A 25,446-nucleotide genomic window follows, 5' to 3' on the forward strand; every position below is an offset into this window, starting at 1 on the left:
TGTACATTATCCCTCGCAACTGACCGGTGTGAGCTAATTAATATTTCAATTAGCTTATTTACATGTTACGCTTTAAATTATCCGAGATACCAACAGAACAATATCCGTCTCCTCTTACGACGCTTCCCTCTTACGCTAACGCATCGGTTGCGGGTCACTTCACTGACCCGCCGCCTATTATTGTCGCCACAGCCTTTGAGAGTCGGTGGACACCTCAAATTTTTATCTCCCCCTTACCTAACGCGTAATTATATGTCTGACTACACCGCTTTTTCGCTCGCTCACTGTCCATAAAATTATTCAACAACTCTTTGGAACCGTCTTAAGAAACGGAAAGGAATCGCTCAAACGTGGCCTTCGATTAGAAGCTGGATACGGTTCAAACACACACGCGCACACGCAAACGCAAAACATGGACCGCAAAAAGGCGAAGAACCCCAATCCGACACCAATCGGTTACGCGAGCGAGGACATTAGCGGATCATTCAACCTTGAGAAGGTGCCTTACTAATCGATCGCAGCTCCTGATGGCGGTCACTTAGATGGTGGTTCACCCGAACGCTCCCGCAAATTGACTCTTTTAGGTTCGCAAAGAAACGATTTTGACGTGCTACAGGATAAACCGAACGGATGGATAAATGAGCATAATGTGTATCTACACTAGCGATCGCGAATGATGTTGCTCGTTAGAGAACGATGTGGAGCTGCCGCTTTTTATGCCGCTTCAAACTACACACGTTTGCCGGATTGATGATTCGTACTCAGTGCGTTCGCTTAACAATTGTCCACACCGTTTGGGCGCTCCTGGCCCGCTAAACCCTACGGCAGTAGTCGGTAATAGTAGTGCAGCGTGTTCGTGTGACAGTATCGGGACAGTATGCTACGGAGCCGTTGTGTGGTATGTACACGTCTCGGTTTTGTAAATACGGTGTGCCTCTTTGCTACGTTTAAATATTTGTTAGTCACTATCTAGTGTGTTAATTGCTTAAGCAGGGTTAATTTTAATTTGTATTTCACTTGACCACCGGCCGGACTGCTTAGATACCTTACTTACTTCGTTCGTTCGAGTCTTAAGCCCTATTGCACCGGGGGGTGCCCTCAGTGCTCTGCCTCTGCGCCGGTAGACAGCAATATCAATACAGCCTCGAGTGCCGTGGGAGCAGCAAAATTTTCGAGTTTCCCGAATCGGAACAGAAAACACCACCACCCTGGGTGGTGGAGTGCCACCAATCTAGTGCAAACTAAACGTTACGGTTTTCTTCATGCGAGCAGGTCAATAGGTACGCTCGGTTGGGTTTCCGTGTAGATACGTGTCCCTCGCCTCCGGTTGCACCGGTTCCTCGCTGATGGCGTTCGGATACGCGAACGGATTGGTGGCCACGTGCTGCACCGCACCGTAGCTGAGCGTCTTGGTGGTGTTGATCTGGGCCGCAGGATCGCCAAAAGGTGCCACGGGACCTCCTGGCCCGTCTACGTTGTCGTCCGCGTTGAACGTTGTCTCCTTTTCGAAGCCCGATCCCACCGGATCCCAGGCTTTCTGCTCTTCCAGTGTCGGTTCGGCCCAGGACTGCAGCTCGCCGGACGCGAAGATGGCGTAGAAGGTGATACCGACCAAGTGTACCGTCGCCGCTATCGTGAACACGGTCGACCAGCATGATTTTGGCTGTAACGAACGGACCCGAGCATAAAACAGAAATTGAACTGGCATTTCAAAATGTTTTATGGTACTATCATTTTGACTGGGTGTGTTACTAGCGACATCTAGGCGTTAGGTACGCAAACTCAAATATAGATGTCGCTCAAGTAACGAACAGAATTTTTAAATTTTTCGGAATGGTTTCAAATAAATTTGTTCATAAATAAATTAGTTTTATTAGTTTTAATTAACTCAGTTGGGGCATGGTGTATTAGTTATGCACCGTGCAATGCTACATTCACACAGTACAGTAGAGAACTTTATTCAACATGAAACCAAATGCTTCCCGGCCAAGTAAAGTATTATTGGCAAAACAACCAAATCTAAACACGTTCGTATTTGCTGCCATCCGCTGCGGTTGCCTTGTTTACAACAATGCAATCATGCACACATTTCAAAGATTATCAACGTCAGCAAACAAAATCGAAACAACAAACACGACGTATCGACGTGAATCTGTCGTTTTGCCAACAATAGTCTTTTCTGTCGGCACCCGCGACGGCGAGAGAACTGCAAACGTAGCAAAAATCACATCCCTTAGCAACGGCATTCGGCAACCCTTCCACACGGTGGCGCTCCTCTCCGTGCAGTTTCAAGATTTTAAAAGGCCCTTCATATCCCCGTCGAAAAAGGGTGCCAAGCGTGAGCGTGATGTCGGAAAACACTTTTAGTCCGCCGCCAGAAAGGCTGCCGCAGGATGATGGTGGCCAGTATAGGGTTTCGCTTTATCGAGAACGCCAGTCGGAACAGCGCTCCGCGTAGGAGTTCGGTGCATTGTTCAAAATCAACGAGCGTGTAACGTCCTAACAAATTTAATTTATTCCACCGAATCAGCAGTTTTGGAGCGAATCTACCGACGGACGGCGGCGGACACTGTCTGATGCATCGCCAATCGGATTACGAAGACTGCACCGGAAATCGGTGGACCACCACTTACCTGGCCCCTGGTGAGATGATCGATCGCTATGGGACAGATCAGGCCCGCTATCGTTCCGATGCCGTTCGACATGCCCATCAAGATGCTGGCGTACCGGGGGGCGATGTCCAGATGATTGACGTTGTAACCGGAGATGGCAAACCCACTGAACGCCACACCGAGCGTGAGAGCCGTTACTGCGCCCATCTACAGCAGCGGGGAAGATATATGAAAACCCATGTCGAGCATGCTGCGAAAATGACGTGTTCAACTCACTGGGCTGGTGGCGTGGGCCACGACCAGGAAAAAGAGTCCCTCCAGACCGAAGCCGCCACAGTTGAACAGTTTGCGCACATTTGTCGTCGACAGAATCCCCGTTTTGCGTATGTGATCGGCCAACATACCGCCGAACGGTACAATGATCGTCATCAGCAGATGCGGCAGCGCTCCTAGTATACCAGTCTGTTGGAACAATCCGAATAAAGAACCCGTTTAAGGATCCTTGCAGAGCAATGAAAGCGGCCGTAACTTACCTCTTCGATTCGGAAGTCAAACGAGTGCTTCAGGTAGGCACTCTGGTAAAGCACCAGCAGATAGAAGTTCCACGAGCGGCAAAAGTTCGCCACGATGATCGCGTAGACGGGCATCGAGGTGAAGAAGTGACGCCACGGGGTCGTCGCGATGGTCGGCATCGGTAGCTGCACCGACTCGCCGAGCGACTTTTCGATGTACTTGAGCTCCTTGCCGGTGATGGTTGGGTGCTGGCGGGGCTTCTCGAACGAAAGCCACAGCCAGAAGCAGTACCATATCAGGCCCATCACGCCGTAGAAGTAGAACGGTGCGTGCCAGCTGATCGAACCGGTCAGGATGCCCGACATGGGCATGCCTATCACGACGCCCGCGTACGAGCCGCTGAACGCCATCGTGGCCAGCCGGGACCGCTCGAGTGGTGGTGCCCAGAAGCGCCAGATACCGTGGCACGCCGGATACGTTACACCCTACGGGCGGTCAAACCCGGACCGGGGTTAGTGGAGAGCGCAACCTCGGGCGGGGGGACCCGCTATACTCACCTCAACCAAACCCTGCAGGACGCGCACCAGAATGACGACGGTGGGATGTAGCATCATGGCGCCCGGCACGAGCAGGTTCAGGAACGCCGAGCAGGCGATGGCCGTGCCGAAGATGCGATTGGCTGGAAACATCGAGGCCAGGAAACCGCCCGGAACTTGCGTCACGAGGTAACCCCAGAAGAACGACGAGTCGACCGCGCTTTCCATCGCCACCGTCCAGTTGTACTTCACCGACTGTTAGATGGAAGGTGAAACATTTAATAAAATGAATAAAAAGTGGAAATTCCTATTCTAAAGATATTCTTTAAATACATTAAATTTACGGCTCATACATGATTGTAATGGGCGCTATAATGTGGCCAAATAAAAACGGGAAATTATATCAATTTTTACTTTTCATAATTCATTTCAGCACTGTTTGTACGAATGCAATAAACTTGTGCCAACAGTTTTCCAGGTTTCAAAACATGCCGCAAATTTATCTTTCGATATAGCCTTCAATTTCTTCTTCGGTTTCTATTTCTTTTATAAATTCGAAAGAGTGTCCTCGAATCTCTCTTGAGTTTAGCGAATGGCTAGAAATCACTCGGTGCATATCGTCACTTTGTGGCGGTTTCGTTTGATCGATAGTTTCTGGGTCGTAGGTGTAGATCCAAGTCTCATCTCCAGTTATGATGCGTTTCATGCTGTCTTGACTTCAACGCGGTGCTGTTTTCCCATGGAATTGAGCGTTTTTGTCACCAATCGGCATTTCACTGACCCTTTCGATATTCCATCAAGGTCAGTAAGGTCTCGGATACTGTCAATCTACGATTTTGGAGCACCAATTCTTTGATTTCATTAACGTGTAGCTCTTAAGTTGATGTTGATGGTCGTCCTGGCCGTGTACACTTTGTACCACTTATATTCTCTTGTTTTCGATAGAACTTTTCCACCGCAGGCTTTCTGCAACATTGTGAACGAAATTTCGTTCCGCTTGAAACCTTTGGTGCATTCGATGAATGCAAATTCGTAATTCAGACATGACGGTTAAATTCCCCCATCCCTGTGCCCCGTCCGTCCATCGCAGGCGGAGAAAGTGTGAAAACCCGAGCGCTTCCCGTTCGTTAAATCGAGCCAAATGCAGCACCGGAAGTCCCGGATTTTTTCCACAACATCACCCACCGAACAATAGCCACGGGTCCGCCGGAGTCGGCGTCGGAGAGATACACCGACTCCGAAATCCGAGCTAAACATCCGAAGGATGTCTCGACGCCGGTAGCGCACCCCGAGCGCAACGTTCTCACAGCGTGGCGTCGATGGCTCGTCGCCGGCGTCGGTTTGTTGTCATTTTCTTGCTTTTTATGCTCGTTTCCGGCCGTTTCCGCTGGGTCCTTATCCGTTTCCGTTTCCTCGATCAGCGCCGGGGCGTCGTGCGTGTCGTCCACCCTCCGTCCTAGCCGACCGCCAAAAGGGCAATGACTCATGAATAAAAAATTATCATCCTTTGTCGTCGCATTCCTAATAAATGCTTCCATTATGTTTGACTCCATAAAATTTCATATTTTTTCCTGATTTTTGCCCATCCCCGGGAGGTGTCCTTATCTTCCCGGTTGCCGGTTGAGCGATCTTTTTCATAGAAGACGCACGGACAGCGCGCGTAATCGAGCCGCGGACAGGGCTCCCCCCGCGCGCTAATGCTCCATTTTTGCCTGTTCATTATCTTCCATTTCCTGGCGCTTCCATTACGGGAAGGAAGGACGGCCACGGTCAGGAATCGCATAATTTTCTCCATCGACATATTAATGCACGACATTATGGTAGGCTACCGATGGTTCAGGGAATGAACCCGGCCATTTTATGTATTTCCGTCGGTTCAATGCTCGTGTCACCTGCCGCCCTAACGCCGTGAACTCCGGAATCGAATGGCAAAATTATAATCGAAACATACCGGTGACGGGGAAAAAAGGGACCATCATCGACACGTGTCGAGCGGCGCCGGATAATTAACGCGACGGTGAAATGTGGTCTAATGGAAGCGGACCCCAAAGGGCGGCCCAGTTCCGTTTCGGTCGCGGTCCGCGGTCACTTACCCCGTTCTCGAACTGCAGTTTGGCCATGCCCATGTTGCAGCGCATCCCGAACGATATGATGAACCCGAGGCAAGTCATCAGCGCAATGGTGTAGCGGGTCGTCTTGATGCAGGGACACTCCGCCCGGACGTACTTGTCGACGTGGCGCAACGGTGGCCGTTCGATCTCCTCGAACGACATCGGAGAATCGTTACCACCGGTTTCGGCCTGGTACGCGCCTCCGCCACCGCCGAGAGCGGCCCCGTCCATCTGGTCGTAGCCTTGTTTGGGCATCTCGAACTTCTCGAAACCACTGCAATGAGTCGCGAAGAATGTTAAATGGGTAATTTTAGTACATTTAGTACATCTACTTTTAATAGAACAAGAGAAATATTCATAACTTTCTTCAGACATTCCACAAAGGAGATCCAAATCCAAGGAGACATATCAAAGGCGTTTGGCGTAACTTTCTTGCTTGCAGTACGGCCTCCCCAGGACCCTTCGAACTGTCAAGAAAGTGCCTACGCGGCGCCGAAATATAATTGAGAAAGCGAAATTAAATGAAAAGACCCACTTAATGTCATTTCCGTTCACGCAAATGCCTCCCGCAACCGATTTGCGGGTGGCGTCTTCAGCAGAATGGATCCTTTTCTTTGCGCGCTTCGAACCTTTCGCTCGTCCCTTCAGAAGGCACGAAAATATGACTACACTCCACACGGCCCATCCTAGTTCGGCCCCATTTTCTCCCATGGATATAGCGCACAAACGAATGCAAATGTCCTTCGTCGCTCGCCCTCATTCGCGGCATGATAAATGCTCCCTGTTTTGCTCCGGCAGCCGACATCCCACTTCCCGCGCACAGCGGGCGGACGACGCTTTACAGCGCTCTGTTTTCTGCCAACCGTTGCACTTTTCTCGTCCAATCTTAGCTCCTCTCGGCCGTGGTGATGCAACGAGATGGAAATTAATTTTATTCATCCCTTCAAACGGCCGACCGACGGCGGCGGCGGCGGTGTAATTGATAATTTGTCCGCCACAAATGTTCCTCATTTGTTACTGCCAGCTACGAGCCAGAGTGTGTCGACGTGATGTCGTACCATTTGTTAGACATCATTATTGTGGTTATGTGTGGTCCTGGTCCAGCGAGAGTACGTCCTAATAACGACCGTCAACACGAAGTGATAAACCCAACCGCCTACCGGGCGCGCAGCACTACAACCAATTTATTATGGGCCGCCATTACGGCACTCAAAAATTGAGCACACTCCTACCGCCGAACTTTACGATGCTCAATAAATCCCAAATATTTCATCACGTTCGTTCGTTTCAAACAACGCGTGCGGGAGCATAAAAAATAATTGATTTGATAAATGTCACCCGGGCGAGCGGGTGCCAAAACGGAGAAAGACAGCCCGGCGCCGACGGCAGAGCGGTGGCCGGCCGAAACAAAATTATCCTTTTAGGCCCAACTTACAAGCCGGCTGGTGGGGGGGAGACAGAAAGTTCCACCCCAGCTCGGTGCCGACTTCAGCCTCGCCGCAGATTTATGATTGGAAAAAAGGAAAACAGCAGGACGGCGCTGCGCAGAATGCTCTGGCCTTCTGCCAGGAATTATCGTTGACAAACATAATTAAGTTACTTTCGGAGGTTCGATAGCTGAGCGCTGTTTGCCAATATCCGCTTTCCAGAGTGGGGCGGCCCCCTTCAGGCGACAGACTATCGATCGGTCGGCTGCGGGATGAATCGGCAAAAGTCTTCACGAGCACGAGCACAAGGAACTCGGAACTGTCTCTTTGTGCTGACCAACACTTGATCCGCTCTGCTGGATAGATTAACGAAACTATGGCCGCATTTGGGTGGTGCAAAGAGGATTTATCTGTATTAACGATTCCTGACGCCGGTGATTGATTATGTACCAACAGGATTGAGTAATATTGTTCATCAGAAGTCACAAGTCTCAACGCACGCGGCACGTAGTTAATAGTTAGTAACAGTTCGATCCATTGGACCGTTAAAACTTTTTACTTTTGTAAGTTTCTCTGCGATGGGATTTCAAAAACTACAATTTAAGCGAAACAATCATCCGCCTAACAGCGCTCTAGGTGGACAGCGAGCGCAGTAATTCGAATTTATTACCTAGACACCTAATACCGGGCCTCGAGAAGGTACCCGGCATGCAAATGAAGGCGAACGGTTTTGTGCTACATCGACAAGGATACATCGCTCGGTGCCAGGCCCCGTGCTGGCTTGGGATGCGCATAAATATCAATTTCTCTCTCGAGCACGTGTCCGGGACCGTCCAAAGCCATCCCAAGCCATCCGTTCAACCGATTTCCGGTCGAGAGAAAGAGAGAAACACGGAGACAGTGAGTGCGAATGGCTCACGCAAACCCGTCACCTAGTCGATGGATGGAAATTAATGAAATCGCTTTTCGAGCATTTTTAATTTAAATTTGTCAGCACTTCAAACGATTGGAACGCCGCCTTTCCGGTGCCCGACCGACCGCCGCGATGGTGGCACGTTGCCTTGCGACGTTGTGTCAGCAAAGTCTAAGCCCCAAGACGGGAATCATTGAAATCCAATTCCCGTAAATATCATTTACAATCCTTCGGAGACTGATCTTTTAATTCACCCGATTTTGGTCCCTTCGCTCACCGAGCAGCCGGTGGCCGTGTCTCTTAAACGGTAAGGTGTGCCATCGTAACATGATCCTTTTCCCGCAATCAGGTACAACCACCAACCGGGTCGGCGTGCTCGGGGCTGGAGTGCCAAGCTTCCGGAGGAAGATTATTTGAACGAGCTTGGGGATTTACTTGGGGAACGCACCGTAATCTAAACGTTTTTCCGATTATTGGGACGTGGAAAATTTAATGTAAACAACGCTTAGCATAAAACGCCGGACGCCGTTGGCGGATGCTTTTAGCGAATTTGGTAATGGTTACAAAGTGAACCCTTCTTCTGTAAAGTAATTTAAAGAATTTTATATAAAATTCCAATCTTTTGCATAGTTTTATGAGGTATTTATTGACAACCGCTCAATGCAGCAGCAGTTCAACAGGTGAACGGTAATCGTTGGGCCCAGCACGCGGTCAATCATTAAAGAACCAAACTCGCTCGCTGCACGCAGTCCTGTCGAGGATGAGGACACAGTTCCCCTCTCTTTTAACGAACGGTAACGAAGCGCGGTTGGTGAATATTTTATGAAACGGGCCCGAAGCGCCGGTTTCCCTGTTCCTGTCAGCGTGGTCGTCACCTCTGAAATTCATACGTCCTCAGGGAGCTGTGGTGGTAGAAACTTTTATGATTACACCCCCAAGCGGTCCGCTGCCGTCGCCCTCTGTCTACCAACGGTGGCCGGAGTAGGAGTCGTGTTGATTCGCTTGTTATGCTTGTGATTTGATTTCCAGCCGACGATAGGCCGGCCGACGACGCACCGTGGAAGGATTTTTCCTTTTGGTGCCGCTCCGCAAGGGACGAGTGCCGCACTGCTTTCGGGCCGTGCGTGGGAAAGAAATGCATAATTTATGTTATTAACTGGTAACAATCCGCTTTATGCTGGGCGCCGTTTGGTAAATGTGTTTTTCTTGCTAAAAGAGGGTTGATCAGTGATAAGTGCCGACAGGAAGGCCCGGTAATTGATGGTATCGAACGTTTGAGCTTGGCTAATTGATACAGGCACAGGCTTTAACGGAAGTTATTTTGTCAAACGGGGATTTTTTGCTTGCTTGGCAAATACCATTTTTGTTGTGAAGAGTAAAGTTATCTAGAGTTGTTTGCGAAACGTTTCAAAAAACGGAAAAAATCTTCACAATGCCGGAAGATGTTATAGATCGTTCGAAGTTCATTCAAATGCTTAGAACCATCACTTGTTTATATTTATTTTCTCCAAAACCATACCAACCCGTTACAGAGAACGAAGAATAGAAAAAAAAAACATTTCAAATATTCTTTTCATTTTGATTACTATTACGAGAGTTATTTGGAAAAAAAATACGACTTATCAAAGGTAACTTCGTCTGATTTTATTTTTTGTTTTCCAACATAGTCTGTTCGTAGCTTCTTCAACACACTTCTCCTAGCGGTGCTCGCATCTCCGTAATCTGTCCAAATAGTACTCGGAAAAGTAGTACTTTATCTCAGAATAATTGAAAGTAGTTCTTCACGAAGCGAATTGCCTCTTCTTTTGACGAAAATGTTGATCCTTTCTGGTGCAATTTTCAGATGAGGGATGAAAACAAAGTCAATTGGAGCTAGGTCTGGTGAGAAAGGGAACTGGTCACACGACAAACAACGGGCGGACAGCTTTCTAATGTTCGAACGTGACAAACACGTTTTTTAGACATGTCCTTAACCTCTACTGCTGCTCTCACTTGATTCGGTGGTCGTGGACTGACTCACTTGGTGGACTTTAGCGATGTTTTCGCCTGTAGTTGCAGTTTTTGGACGTCCTGGACGTTCATCGTTTCCTAAGCTCCTACGGCCACGTTTAAACTTAGCCGCAGAAAATTTCACAATGGTGAATGATGGCACAGAGTTCTTATACACATAACCCATCTCATCTTTGATTTGCGTAGTCCAAAAAGACTGAAATTTTTGTGACTAACTGTCAGAAGATTGACAATCTAACTCATTTCATGTTGAGGTCGGAGACATATCAAGTAACGCTAGTAAGACACTGTTTCCGTCTGTATACTAACGCTGGGCTACTTCGACTGCCTCTTTTAAAACCACTGTAACTTTAAACGATACGTAGCTTCATTGATTATGAACAATTGGCACAAGCAGGCTATGATCAAAAATGAATCCCCAAATTAACTCTCGCCAAGTCTGGAATGTCGTATTCAAAAAGCAATAAGTTTTTCAATATTTTTTAGTTTCAAGTAGACGCTTAACAAGTTTATTTCATCTCTTGACCCACTGATACACAATCAACCATCATCAACCATACGTTTCCAAGCACATCGCGAGAGCGCTCTCTTTTGAAGGATCCCAATGACAAATACAACCGCTGCCATCGAGCGCGTTGCTGAAGTACATTATGAAAAATGTTATTACCAACCCAACCACGATCCGCTACGGTTCGGCACACGGCGCACAGGTTCACCGAGACACCCGCGAAAGTTAAACATTTGCCTAAAAGCTATTAAAACCGAAATGAAACCCGAAGCAGCCCCCGTCATCTGGCCGTGATCCATCAAATCCGCAAAGCAGTCGCCGTGTAGTGCACCGGAAGGAGTGTGATTCACTTGTCCAGGAACAAGAGAAAAGTAAATAAATTTAATTTCTAAATTATGGATCATATCAATATTTGCGCTGTGTTGCTGCTGGTCCACACCGCGCGCCACCCTTTGTCTGTGGCCAACGGGCAAGAGGCCGTCCGACACCAGAGTAAACATAATAACAGCTCTGTTTAAACCCCGTCGCTAGCCGGTGCGGAGCCTCCCCCCGGGGATGGATCGTACTGTTTTCGCGAGGTCCTTGTGCGCGCGGCGGACAGAAAACCGACAATTTCTCCCAAGAGACTTCACCCGAAGGGTTGGCCCCTGGAGGCCAATCTTTTGCCTCGGATACGCAGTTTTGTTTCCGTACACTTTGCCAGACTCCCCGTGAATCTGTGCACATTCGAAAACGGTAACGGATATCCATCAAAATTAGATATGCTTATCGTCGTCGCATATCGGTCATCAATCCGACCCATCCTGGCCGCCATTTTGCTCGCATGGAAAACTCGGACCATCAATCTCGGAAGCGCACACCGTTTGAAGGTCACACTCCGGACACTCCGAACGCACTCCGCTTATCTTTGCCGGTGTATCATCATTCGATTAAGCCTTTCATTGTACCGCGATGATTGAATTTCCGGTTGAAGTATTTCGATCGATTTCGACGGCGCCCGATGCCGGCCAACCGGGCCACAGCTTTAATAGAGATTTGATTGATGGACCGATGACGAGCACCGCACCCCACCGAAGTTCATTAAAATCAGATTTTGCCCGGCCCGGATCACTGACGTGCAGTTGATAACATTTATTTTCGGTACAACATCATCAACCACATCATCAACAACATCGGTACATTTTATCAAGTCCACTTCATACTCTCCCGAGCAATGTGCCCTCCGGAATGGCCCAAGAAGGGAGATATTAAAATGGTTGTTGCCAAACAACGAGATATTTCACCGGATTGTTTCCAGCAAACGTCACGTCCGGGGCTTTCGAGCCGAACTCTTACCTCGAAAACGGAAACCCCGGCACTTATTTATTCATTAAACGGTAATCGTTCGTGCGAAATTGAATTTCCCTCCTATTAGTGCGGGGCCGCGCTCGAAAGGTAGCCAATCCGGTCGTTTTCTTTCATTGCCTGTCTCTATCTAATTATCAGCCATCTTCCATCGGTGCCGCCCGCACGGTCCGAATCCCCTTTTACTGTGCTCGAAAGCGGAAGCGGAACAAACATCCACCGGTGCCGAGGAAGCCGACAGGACGCAATCGTCACGCAGACCGCCACTGACCCGACCAGGATTTTCTCTCCCTCTTTTCCCGTTACCACCGGCAACCGAAGGGTCCAAGAGCAAAACGGAAAACAGAAAATTGCCGACCAAAGATAAGGAATCGCGGCGTGAACGGGCCGAAGTGAAAATGCGGAAGAAAATCTGGCGCTGCGAAAGTTGGACGCAGGAAAAGCAATCATTAAAAATAGCCGTTAAGAGATTGAATCGAGCAGATTATGTGCCATAATAGAGGAGCTCTTGCGAAAAGACACCGCTGTCTGTTTGGGCAGATTCCTCCCCAGGCCGGGCCGCCCATCAAGAGGTAAAAGTTGTTTTGGTGAACGGGAAAAAGTGCCCCTCTTACGTAAAGTAGCATTAGATGTTATTGTTTTTCGAAAATAAGGGGGCAATTCGGTGTTCGCCTTTCCCGAAGCTTTCCCGAAGCTCTGGAGCTTGCTGCAGATACCTAGCAACTGCTAGGCTGACCACCAGCAGCCCAGATTCCATTTCGATGTCCTCAAACTTCTGTCGTTCGTGTGAATCAACAAGGGTTACCTTACGCCAGCGATTCACCCAGCGCATTAGCCCCTACAACCCGTTGGCTCAGACGTGTTTATGCAACAAACGGAAACAGCTTGAAAAGAGATCGAACCGGCCGCCCGGATGCGAGGAAGCGAGATCCAGCGACACACAAAGAAAATAGAAATGTAATAAAACCGATACATGACCCTAGTCGGATTGACGAGAAAGAAAAACAGCAATCAAATGAATTGGCAGGATTGATATCCGCCGGCCTCTCGCCCGACTCCGGGCAACCCCTCTGGAAAACCGGGACCCTTCTCTTAAAGCTGTGCTTGAAAAAAGAAGCCAGCGGAAAAATAAACTTCCTCGGCGGAACCTGTCAGCAAGAGATTTCGCAACAACCATTGGGCCATAATCTCCGGTTTGCTGAGGTCGAGCTGCTGGGGAGGGATCCCGGTAAGAAGTTTACGCTAAGCTAGCCAACAACCCTACAGACGGTTTTTGGTAGAACGTGACCGGGACCGGGATCTACACTGAGAGCGCAGAGCGTACTTTAAATAATGTCGTCTCGATTTACTACCCCAGGAAAGTCCTCCGCGGAGAAGCGAAGTAACTCTTTCGACAAAAAGGCGTAACAATTCGGCTTATTTCATGGACTACGAATTGCGTCAAAGGCGCACTTTATCGCGCTGATTATTGTGCGATAATGATGTAATTTAAAGTCATTTCTCAAACTCGGTGCGCGGATCCCGACTGGCTGCTCCGATGACGGCACCGCGACCGGTTGATTTATGGCACCCCGTTGAGAGGGTGCCGGGAAGAAGAAAAAAGTCACTCCACCAGAAGAATACCTCCGATTACAGCACCGCCGTCGCCGTTAGCATCCTTCGCACAAGAATGTAAAGTGAGACCGAGCTGTGAAATATTGGTACAAATCCACCGAAATTCAATTCCTGTACGCGCCCGGTGTCGCGTCCTGGAATTCGAAATAATGGCAATTTTTCATACGACTCACAGCAGCGGCCATATCAAAGCCACGAGCGCGATACAGGAGGAAGCCATCGAAGTTGTGCGCCACGGACAACCATTGATTGCTGATCGTTTCGAGAGTACCACGGAGAGAGAGAGACCGACAAAAGAAAAACTGTGGGCCGGAATCGACCCTTCGACGACGAATGAAACCGATGGAAACCGATGGGTGGCAATGAGGATGGAAGCCTTAGAGGCGTGCGGGCTCTGCGTAAAGTGAATTGAAATCTCAAGATGCTGTGGAGAGCGAAAGCGAAACGTGACAATCGCGTCGTGAGGCGTATTTGTGCACCATATTCGACAATCGTCGACGACGTTTGGAATCAAACAGTACGGGCTTTCCAGGGGATGGCAGTTTCATCGGTGGCGATGGGTAATGGAATTCCGTGGATATGATCCTTTCATCAAACAGACGGGTGTTTAGTTATTTTACGAATATAGAATTGTTTTGATTGAACCACGAGCCACGAACGCAAAACGAAACCCAACTAGACTATGGCATGGAGTACAATAAATACGTTAAAAGATCATCAGTCTGATGCAGCAAGACATGTCCAAAGCAATCCTTTCGAAACATTCGAACAAACTCAGAGTACAATCATCACGAAACGCGACTCTGGAGTGAGAAAACTCCAAAAGCTATTACGAATGAGGCTGTTCGCCCACTAAACGGTGCTAATGTAGCTGCCCTCTTCATCAATCATTTACCATAATCACACCACACTACTCGAAAAGCATCTTTAGCAACACCAACGCCAAGGGGTTAAACGGGTGTAATTACTTTAACGAATAACGGGCTTCCGTGCCGGGGTCCCAGACGATGATCATAGGCCCGAGAGTGCGCGTGACTTTCCCACCAAATCTCATCAGGCCGGCCGCCTGTCAACGCGGGCCACCGACTGAAAGGAGCATTGCGGATGGTTTAGCGTCATCACTGCCAGGGGCCGCCTTCGTTGCAGAAGTCGGTGGCTCAACGCACGGCTCAAATTAAGATCATCTATCGGACCGAAAATGACTCTGGCATAATTTAGTCATTACTTCAATTTTATGTCGTCTACTCTCCCGACCTCAGCCACACATTCGTCTTCGTCTGCAGCGGCCCAGATAGCGTTTCCCCTGGTCCGTTACGGTCGAGGGGCAGCGCCATAGAGAGGGACGCGACGCCAGCCAGCACTTCCATCGGTTGTCCGGTTGTCATCAGCACATCCTCCGCCGCCGCCGCCGCCGCCATCACCGGATCGGCTTTCAGAAGCAATTTCCTGAGATTTTCGCCACTTTTGTTTATTTATCGTGCGTTCAAACACTCCGGCCAACGGTCCACGGCGGCCGGCGGCACGGTGACAACATTATCAGATTGTCCTGCTCTTCCCGTGTTTCGTCGGGAGCGTGAGTTTTCCGACCATTTCTATGGCCTGGGGCGCGGGGCAGGTCACAAAGATCAACAATCATGCCGACACACGGACAGCCGGGCGCTGTTTAATATATTCCAGATTTTACTTACCTCGCGCCAAATGAAACGATACAATTATGCTCCGGCAGAGCATTATCAGATCCACCGTAAACAATGAACCGCCTGCGGGGGGGCTCGGTTTTTCCGGCCCACCCGGTTTCTTTGCCGGAAATCGATCCGTCTGGCGAAAGTGCGACAAGTTTACGCATTCAAATCACGCGCCAGACAAGTGGCTTAATGTGTCTCACTTTTTCACGGTTTGCTTCAGCCGGCCGGTGGCGGTGTGGCCATCACGGTGACGATGGCGGCCTGTTTAAATGTAGAGTAATAGGTTTTTTAAACCCCCGCACGTGGAGTGGACGCTGGACACGGAGCGCAATGCATTCTTCGCGAAGAGAAAGTGTTTCCAGATTGCTTTTGAAGGAGATGTTTTCGCAGTTTGCGTCGCAACGAGCTGCACGTTGCAAGGCCACCTGAATTGGTCAACTCAGATTGGTGGAGTTGTAAAGCGCATAGTTGACCGAGTGAAGAGTATGCCAACATCTTTAAAGCGATCTTTCGGCTGGTAAAATGCGGCAACATGCCGCCAAATTCAAATCATTTTAATTTTTGATTAAAAGACATCAACGGAGAACGACTACTTTTCCTATTTGCAAACAATAGTTGGGTTGGTTTATAGGAACTTTTTCATTTCGATTACTAGCAGCACCGGCGAATGGTTAATTCCTTTTGTTCACTGTAGACGTTACTTTATCCTCTAAGACACACAAAATGTTTTCCTTAAAAAGTCCATCACGCATGCGTCACTGCCACTAACGAACGCTGGGGTGTGCCTGTTTCAGAGAAGAGTGTCGAGATTCTAGCTCTTATTTGATCTTGATCACCGTTCCTTCGTGAGTCTGCTACCCTGTTACAATCGGCTGGCCAGAACAGTTCAAACGCACTACGATTTTGTATGAAATTTCAAATAAGTACACTTTCAAGTATTTGACGATGCCGGACACAGTTTGTTTGACAATGTTGCCAGACAATGTTTATGACGCACGACGAACATGTGGTTCGAAGAGTTGAGTTTAAAAGTCGACAAAAGTCTGCGCCGCTAATGAAAGGTTTTAAAGGCAAATTAAGTAACCGGGGAAAATGATTATGGCCCTCAGATCCGTTCTCGCTGCTGTTGGTCAACATCAACCATGTGGGACTCAAGGTGTTTGCATGTTTGATTTTATCTCCGTTTGTTTGTTGCATGTTCAATATACACAAAGAATTTCGGCCAAATGGATCGCAGTAGCTCAATGACTAGTTGAAGCTTGAGTAAATATCCTTTAGACAATCAAAGAAGACGATGATGATGAAATTGTACTAATCTTTGGAAAAAACCGCTTTTATCGTTTTTGTTCGCTTTTAGTAGACATGAAGAAACGAAACTCTCGGTACATGAAACTCCCTCGAACTGGTAAATTTTATGATAAATGATACAGGAATCAATCCTTCCAATACATAGTATATCTCAGCCTGAAAGCAATCATACTTAAAATCCGTTCCCAATGTGGTTCCACTTGAACGAGTTAAGATATGTCGCAACATCATCACGATGCGAGTGATACGATTTTTCCATTGTTAACCCCTCGGCAATCGACTAAACCTCATCAATAAGTGGACCATTCACTCTCTCTCTCTCTCTCTGTGTTTCTGTGGCTCTTTGCCCTTCATTTATGGGCAGGTTTTCTATCCGACAGGCCTTCCCAAAACTGAAAAGTCATATGTATCAATCACGTTCGAGCATACTCGGGGAGTGATACCCTGGTCCCGTCGTAGTCGTAGTCGTCGCCTGATTGCTGAGGCTGTCGAAGCGATCAAACGAGGATTTGCGCCCTCCGTTCGGCAACCGGCGACCCTTGCCTTCTAATGGGGCCCATTTTTCATAGCCGCTACTCGTTCTCCGGCCTGGCACAAAAACACAACCACGATGAATGTAGTTTTCGACTGGAACCAACGAACCTGTTATGGGCTTAAAAGTACCACGAGTACGGGGAAGAAATTTATTTCGACATAAAACCTACGCGCTGCGGTTTCTGCGGGGCGCGTTCATTGAAAGGACACAGATTCAAAGGATAGCGCCACCGCCTCGGCTCCTCCGATGGAAGTCCCCACTTGGCCATATGTGACGAGTAGCGCCCGGCTAGGCCCCCGGGGGAAATCATTTAAGCCGCATATAATGATGACAACAAAACAGCTCTCTCAAACAGCTCTTTGGGCGCCGCCACCACCACCACCCGCCGTACATTGTTTTGCAAGGATCAAGCAGTGGCGCGGCATGAAAAGGATTGGTCCATCGATGAGCACCGAGAATCGTGATCATTTCACGAGCTGATTAATCAAAGTCTCGAGATTTTGTTGCGCTTTTCGGTGCCGGATGGATGAGGAAATATTGAGGAATATTTTCCACAAACTCCAGTCGTCCCAGGCCGGTCCCGTCCACATCAACTGTATCACGTTCCGCGGAAGCACGTTCCCGGACCACGGACGCACGCTCTGTCACCGCCGCTTACTGAGTTTAGCACCGTGTTAATGAGAGTCGGGCTGTGCTGATCGAAGGGAAACTTGCTTTCAACTCGCAACCCTCGCCGTGCGGAAAGTGAGACATCATCCGGTGGTTCCGAGTTCGGAGGGGAGAAAAAGCATCCCGGCGTGCTGGTGGTTAATTCCCGATTCGATGTGCCACACTTCACGGTGGATGAAGTTTAACGTCACTCTTTAAACAAGTGGAAGCCGTCCCCGCTGTCCTGCCGTCTCCGAGCATCACATCCCCGGTCTCCGGCTAAAATGCTGATTAAGATAAAAGTACTCCGTACTCCTAGTGGTCGTCCCACCCTCTCGGCCTTCGGTGTCCCATTATGGATCATTGTTTTGGGAAAAGTTTTTCCGCTCGATTTTCCATTCTGGCGACCCATTTCGTCACTTGCGGTGCTTCGCCGGCCATCCATCTGCGCGGTGCGCGCCGTGCCAGAAATGATTATCTTCATGGGTTTCTTGTGATATTAATTATCATTAGAGTCAGAACTCAGACGACGGGGAAGGTGTGTGGTGAGCGCTACGAACCGTTAATTGGTTTGTTTCTGATTCAATCAGCCTGTCTGGTGGCTTCTTGAGAATTCGAAGCGGTTTAATTAGATTTCGAACCAGCACCAACTTTTTCGTTGAGTACTTTAATCAATCATCTCATCTGCTATCTGTTGTCTGATGATTTTACAAAAAAAAAGGATGGCATCTTATATCAGTTTCTCATATTTAGCGTTTAATATTCCTCTCTGAGCTATGCTATCCGGCTAATAGCCCTGCCGTGGCCACATCAAACGCTGCGAGACTTGAATGTGACGAACGTATTCATTATCATATCAAGGAGAGTCTTGGCCACTGAAAAGCCGCTTATCGTGGCTTTGGTTGCATTCAGCGCCCCTGAAAGGCACAGCGTGTGGTAGATGGGTGTTTTCATTTGCTCCGCACTGCCGACGACCCTTTGCATCCTATTTCCCCTGACGGCCGAGTGTCGCGCGTCATCGATGCTCACAAGAGCCGCGCTAAGCGCCGCAAAGTATCCCTCGAGACATCCTGGGGGGACAAAACGCTGCAAAAGCCAACCCGGAGCAGGCAGCATTTTTGCTTTCACATGAATATTGTGACGCCATATCAATGGCTCACTCGAGCGTGTTGCAAACGGTCCGCCTGAAGAGTCCGTCTTGTCTCTTGTCCGTTGTCCTCCAGGGCGGGATAAGGACGTCCCGGGCGGTCGGTCTAAATACCGTGGCAACAATCACATTCTTCGTCGCCCATCGTCGCCAGGGAACGTGTAATCTTCGTGTGGAACGCAACAAAACGGGCCCGAAATCAGGATCTTCTGCAACGGTAGCATCTCCGAAGGATCCCGCTGTGGGTTGAGTGTGTGTGGAAGCGCGGCCCAAACAGAAAAGCGAAAGAGTTCCATTATTCAACGGTTAGGCGTCGTGTGGAAGCAAGTCGTGTGTTCCGGAGCAAGAACCGGGAGTTTGTGTGAAAAAAGGAAAAAAATAGCGCACACACACGCGCGACCCATCTGGTCAGTTCCGGTCACCACAATCACCGTAATGGCCCAGCACTGCATTTATATAATTGGACTATTTTCGCTTCTGCTCCGGTCGAGCGCTGAAAATTTACCAATTTTTTTAAATTCAAAATGGGGATCACTTCTAGGCCGCAGGACGGCCGTGGTGATGTTTTGGCTAACACAAATCAATTTCATGCTTCACTCGCTTTAATTAATCACACCATCAGTTACGGGCTCGGTCTCCCCGGTCAGGCGGCCTCGGCCAAGTATGATACCACAATTTATGACCAAAAGCCATCGTCATCATAATATTCTTCCCTTCCGTGTTCGTGCGTTCGGCAATCTCCTTCGGTTTCAGTGGTGGTCTTAACGGTCCGTGAACTTTGCATCCCGGACCGCTCGAGCTAGATTGCTCCCTTTTTCGGGCAACGAGCATATACTTATGGCACGCGGGAAAAAAGGAAATCACAAAATGTACGCTCGATAAACCGCACCGAAAGTTTCCCGGCACCGGAGGGGAACCCGGGTTGGCGACCATAGAGCGGGATCCTGGCAGAGTCCCGGGCCGATGCATCCGATACTACGGAGGATACTTTGTCGATGTCTCTCTTTTTTGGATTGTGGCAAAATTTTGTAAATCCGATTATAACTTCGGTCGGTTCACAGTCTTTCATCTCGCAGTTTGTGTGGCCGAACCGAGCTCCCGAACAAGTTATGTCACTCTTTATCACAACCGTAACTCCCGCTGTAATCGTATCGGTGCTGATTGCGAAACGCGACCCGGACTGGGCGCCCCAGCGGTGGCGGTCATTAGGGTTGTGGATTTGTCCTTTCCGTTTTTTTTTTTTTTGCTTATTATCCAACAACATTCTGCGGAATCAAAGGGATTCTCCATAATATTTCACCGATATGCCCGAAATGAGTCATTATTCCAGAATTTGCTGGCCCGGCTCATGAGAATATTCACCGAAAGGTGCCTTTCCCGCGATGGGATGTGCTGTGCGAAGTCACCCATCGATAATTGACCGTCAGGACACCCTCGGGCGCAAGAACGCACCACATCCTTACAAATTCGGGGCGGTAAAGGAATGAACAAAAAAACACGACGAAAACATATTTCGGCTGTCGCTCGATGTGGCCCTCGAAAAAAAAAAAACAACACTCGATCACATTCCTTAAGAAACCCAATAAAGCAGCTTGCTCCGGAGCTAAATTGTGTGAAAGCGCAGTACGTGACCAAAATGGCTAACAACTTCAAGGTGGGGTGGCCCTACACGACCGCAATCGATGCGAACCACTCATTGGCACAATCGCCTCCTGCCGACGTCGTCGATACACCGACCGGGCCCCGATGTCCCGAAACTATTCGTTCGCGGGTCCTGGCCGGTGCGGGAAAGAAAAGAAGGAAAGATGTATTCCGGTACTTGCAGCACTGAATTTTAATGGACCGCTCGGTAATGCGATCGCGCCCCGGTTCGTCATGCGAACGATTGTTCGACGATGATGACATCATTAGATCCGCTGCCTGCCGCGAGGAGCAGGCTTTCGGTCCGGCAAGCGGGGATCCTGGGACCTTGCCGGGGAGTGGTAATCAATATTTCCATCTGCCACCATCTCCCGGCCTAAGCAAATACACTATGCCAGCACGGAAACAGTATGTTAATTTCGAGAATTTATGCAAACCAGCAAACGCGGTCCCGGGAGCCCAAATTCTACATTTCATCCATTTCGTTTTCGATTTTGGGGAAAAGATTTTTTAAAGTCTTCAAATATTTGTTTCGGCGCCGACAACGGAAGCGCCACGCGATGAACGTAATTAGATAAAGTACGTAAGATACTTTCTGAGAACCGGCCACACCAAGGCCAAGACTTTCGATCCCGTATCCGATCACCGCCGCCAAACGACTGAAACCTGCCAGCCGGTCCGGGTGGGACTTCCTTTCGCTTGCGCTCCGAAGCAAATGGATTCGCTCAGCACAACAATGAAATCCATTAACGTGATTAAATTGCTTCGCTTGTTGAAACGGCTCATCCGACTCGTACGGACTCCGGTGCATTCCCGGCCCAGGGAACATAACAATCGAACGAGTGATGTCGTCGCGCTCGCAGCAATCATTCTCCAGACTGGCCCGACCAGTGAAGGGAAAAAAGGGTGCCAACCCTTTCCGATTCGAGGCGATTCGAGTGCGGTTACCAAAGGAACGGTTCGCTTTGTGGCGCGCTAAACACTAGCCAGGGACGTGCCGTTCAAACTGACAGCCGTTACAGCCATTTGACCAGTTCATTTGCACCCACCCAACCCGGAAACCCGGGAACCGGGAAAGTGAGTGCAGATTGGAGGCTGTTAAAAACAATTACCATTATGGTTACGGGTGCTTTGCTGCGGCCCAAATGTGCTGATTGCACATTTTTATTTGATTATTTAAATGTTCCATCTCGCCAGGATAGGATTCTTCGGTTCCGGTGCCAGAATCCGAAGGGCCAATTGTCCGACGCCAGCGCCAGCAGTATCGATTGACCGAGTTTCCGCGCGAGGGAGATGATTCCGGGAGACGACAGGACAAAATAGTGTGCCAACATTCGGTGGCGCCGCCAAAAAGTCGCCGCCGTCTCGCCCGATTGTCTGGCACTACTTTTTATCGCCGTGGCCCCGGCGATGCTGTCTGAATGACGCGCGCTGCGTTCTGTGCGTACGCGACCGAAAGGACACCGGAAACCGATGGGAAGCTGTAAAAGTGTGTGCTCGGGCCTTGGTTCTAGTTCGGCAGGCGGCCGTCACCCTCAGCCAGTCGGGAACTAGCAAGTCGGTTATTAGTGCCGCCGCCGAGCTGGCGGCCGACGGCCGTTCGTGTGGCCGTCTTGACTTCCGCGAAAGCCAAGACGTCCACGCGCCGAAAAGAAAAGGGGGCTGCTTGAGTTCTTGGCCATATCTCGAGATTTCGTGGCGCCAGCGTGCCGCCGATTCGAAATGATAAATCGTTTTCGTGGCGCACTGGTTGGTGAGAGAGAGGACAATGTTTTTTTTCTTTTTCATATTTCGCACTCTTGTTGACGTGGGCACGGATGGTGGGAAAAGAAAATTCTCTCACTGAATGCGAGATAAATTTCCGAACCCGGGGGAACTGGGGCAGAACATTTATAGATAACGCAATAAAACCGAATGATTCGCCGATTTTCGGCGACAGGAAATGAAGAGTTCGCGCGTGTCCTGGCGTATCCTGATGAGCTCATGAGTCATACTCAGAGTTTCGGATTTGTGCATAAGTTTTGGGCGCTTCCTAGGCCAATGGAAAACCTTTTTAAAATGTTTATGCTGCATTCACATTCACTCCATGTCAAGCATTTGATATCCTGTCTAACGAACTCTGACAAGTTTTCTGCCCAGCTTTCCTCACCCTAGCCGGCAGGACGCCCGAACGGCACTCATAAATCTGTGCCCACGGGCGGTCCTGCGGTCTCCCGTAGCGAAGGTTTAACGCCTCAGTTGGTGATATTGTTTTTCCCTTTTTTATCCACCAACAACCAACGCAAGCAGGAGTCACTGGCGGCTTTGCGGGTTGATTTAGTGGCTCGCGATGTTCGCCACAGGATTTAGTCGCTCAACGGCTCAGAAAAACAAGCGGCCAACAAATTGTTCCCCGGGGGTCGAATTAGTGCTCGAATGTTGGAACGCGGCACGACGCGATAAGGACGCGATAAGCGTAAGGATCGAGGCACGAGTGGCAACTTATTAACAGGTTTGTCCGGCAAATCTTACGCTCCGAGCCGTCGCCGCCACCGCCTTGGGCTTAGCACCGTAGCACTTTATCATAAATGGGAACTGTGAACAGGAACAGAGTGTACGCATTAGTGTGCGGTGCCGTAGCGTAGCGAAATTGCCTTCGCTGCACGTGCCGGTTGATGCAGAAAGGGCGCACGGTTACACGCTTCTTACCCGGGGGGGGCTGCGGGCGACACACAATCCACACCCGGGGCGTTGATTGTCACCACAGCGGAACGTACTTCCGGTGGCTCTGGCTCGCCCGTCATCGGCTTTTGAGTGAGAGGTTCCGATCGATGTGACGTGAAACCGTATCACATTTGATCACATTTATATTCCGGGACCGAAACCGGGCCTGGGGTTTAGTTTTGGGTTTGGGAGGAGTTCTTTGCAAAGTAAGCTCCCGGGCGGATCATAAATATCTGTCATGAATCTCGGACCACGTCCCATACACAAAATGGCAACCGAGTTTGAGTTCATTAAAAAGTGCCCCGAAGCCATCGGGAACCGGAATCAGCGAGCGAGCGAGCGAGCTGCGGCGCAGGAGCAGGACCGTTCGCACTGCCGCGACCGGAGCCCGGACCCGAGTCCCGGAACGGTATTGCATAAATCTCTTTATCACGCGAGACGCTGCACACGGCCGGCGGAAGCTACGGAAACACCCTTTCTTCGTTCCGTGCTTAATTAAATTCAAAATGCGTCCATCACCCGTCAAACCAACTCCACCCCGGGCGCCGATGTGAAGATATCCCAACCAGCTCCTAGTTTATTGTCGTCGTCGCCGTCCTCGTCCCGGTCGACGGAGGAGAGATTTTTCCACCGTTTTTATCGCCGCGCAACTCCGCAAAGTACTCCGCCCTTAGCCGGGGCTGGGTCGCCGTGAGCCCTGGGCCGAGTTTTTCAATAACACTCCTGGTAAATAATCTCCCATTAGGCTCCCATTAGGAGGTATTATCATAAATAAATTCTATTAAACATCGGAGCATCGGAGCAGGGAAACGAGCACTGTCTCGTCGTGCTGCAAACTTCCCGGAACCCCTTTTGCGCGGACGGTCGGTACAGTTGCCATCGCTTCCCGAGTGGGCGTAACCGGAACGGAAGCGAAACATGTATTTTAGTCATTTATAAACAAATCCTGCTATCTGGCCCAGCCTATCGGTCCACTCGTAACTGAGCTCCGGGATTAGACGGCTCGCAGCGACGGAGTGCTTAACACACTGCATGGAGATGCACATCGTCTAATCCGCTTAAATTAATGAGCATTTTCGCCAATTTGGAGGATTTTGAGGCCGCCAATAAGCAAGCTAAGAGTTTCTGTTTTAAAATGTTGGTAGTTCCGATGCGTTCCGAACTATCGGTGAATACAGTCTAACGACATGTCAGCGTTGGCACATTTTTTCCCTATCATATCGCTTTGTTCGCTTCGCTGACTCCAAGGAAGGCATCGACAAAGCGGATAACCGAATCGTTCATCCATCACAGCTTACGCATGTCGACGACAGCAGCATTGCAAGCGATCCGCCGATTGGTCTCTCGGCCTAAGGCCCTTGAAAAGCTGATAACAAAACACTGCAGCCACAGCCGCGCAAAACCGCTTCGCCGCTCATTGTCGAGCCTCGAGTGGATCCCAAATCCGGATTACAAATGGCCCCGGGCCCACGGTGTATGGATGCAACGGTGGCACGGGGCGTTGGACACGGCTTAGCTAGTCAACCGCTAGAAAGCCGTTCGTTCGTCGGTTGAAGGATCCGGCCGGAACGGAACCGGAATGTTTGCTACTTACCCACCGAAAATGTTGGACGCACGGTCCTTGAAATCTGCGAACCCAGGCATGTTGTCGCTACGGGGCTGAGAGCCGATCTCAGGTGGTGATTGCTCGTCAGACCAGAGGATGGCCGAGGTTTGTGCACCGTCCGGTCTGGGATCACGCGAGTGGTGACGAGGCGTAGATTACAGCTATCAGCGCAACATCCACTTCGAACTCATGTTGTACGCTGGGGGCGACTAGACAAAAATTTATAATTATTTATGAGAGCAATTAATCCAAAAACAGTCCAAAATAAGAAAAAAATGACAATAAACCACAGCACGCCAAAATATTATTGAAGGATGTACAAATTATTATGTAAATTATTACATATTATTATGTAAATCCATTTCATTATACATCAAAGTTGATTAAAATGTATCGATCATCATTAAATTAAATTGTAATTGTATATCCAAACAGTGCAATCATCCAAATCAGTGATTAGTTATTGACTTTGCATCAATTCACACAACAAATTTAATAAAGCACACTTTCCATTTATGGTCTTTTAGTACTCCGGGACTTTTTACCAAATCGCATGCTCTATGACCTCTGCTCGGGCTGATCATG

General features: G+C 49.3%; 1 protein-coding gene across 1 annotated transcript; it reads right to left on the reverse strand.

The window, feature by feature from the left end:
* Nucleotides 1–1,273: 1,273 nt before the first annotated feature.
* Nucleotides 1,274–24,899, reverse strand: LOC128273238 (vesicular glutamate transporter 1). The gene is made up of 7 exons (XM_053011172.1): nt 24,850–24,899; nt 5,755–6,046; nt 3,683–3,916; nt 3,146–3,610; nt 2,889–3,074; nt 2,634–2,819; nt 1,274–1,663 (listed from the first exon to the last, which is right to left on the reverse strand). The coding sequence occupies exons 1-7, from the start codon at nt 24,897–24,899 to the stop codon at nt 1,274–1,276; spliced, it is 1,803 nt and encodes a 600-aa protein (XP_052867132.1).
* Nucleotides 24,900–25,446: the final 547 nt, after the last annotated feature.

The sequence above is a fragment of the Anopheles cruzii genome, chromosome 3 (genome assembly GCF_943734635.1).
Source record: "Anopheles cruzii chromosome 3, idAnoCruzAS_RS32_06, whole genome shotgun sequence".
Lineage (NCBI taxonomy): Eukaryota > Metazoa > Arthropoda > Insecta > Diptera > Culicidae > Anopheles > Anopheles cruzii.

Coding starts and splice junctions, on each gene's coding strand:
- LOC128273238 (XM_053011172.1), bottom strand. CDS start 24,899: ATGCCTGGGTTCGCAGATTTCAAGGACCGTGCGTCCAACATTTTCGGT. Junction 6,047..24,849: donor GCGTCCAACATTTTCGGTGG/GTAAGTAGCAAA, acceptor GACTCATTGCAG/TGGTTTCGAGAAGTTCGAGA. Junction 3,917..5,754: donor AACTGCAGTTCGAGAACGGG/GTAAGTGACCGC, acceptor TCCATCTAACAG/TCGGTGAAGTACAACTGGAC.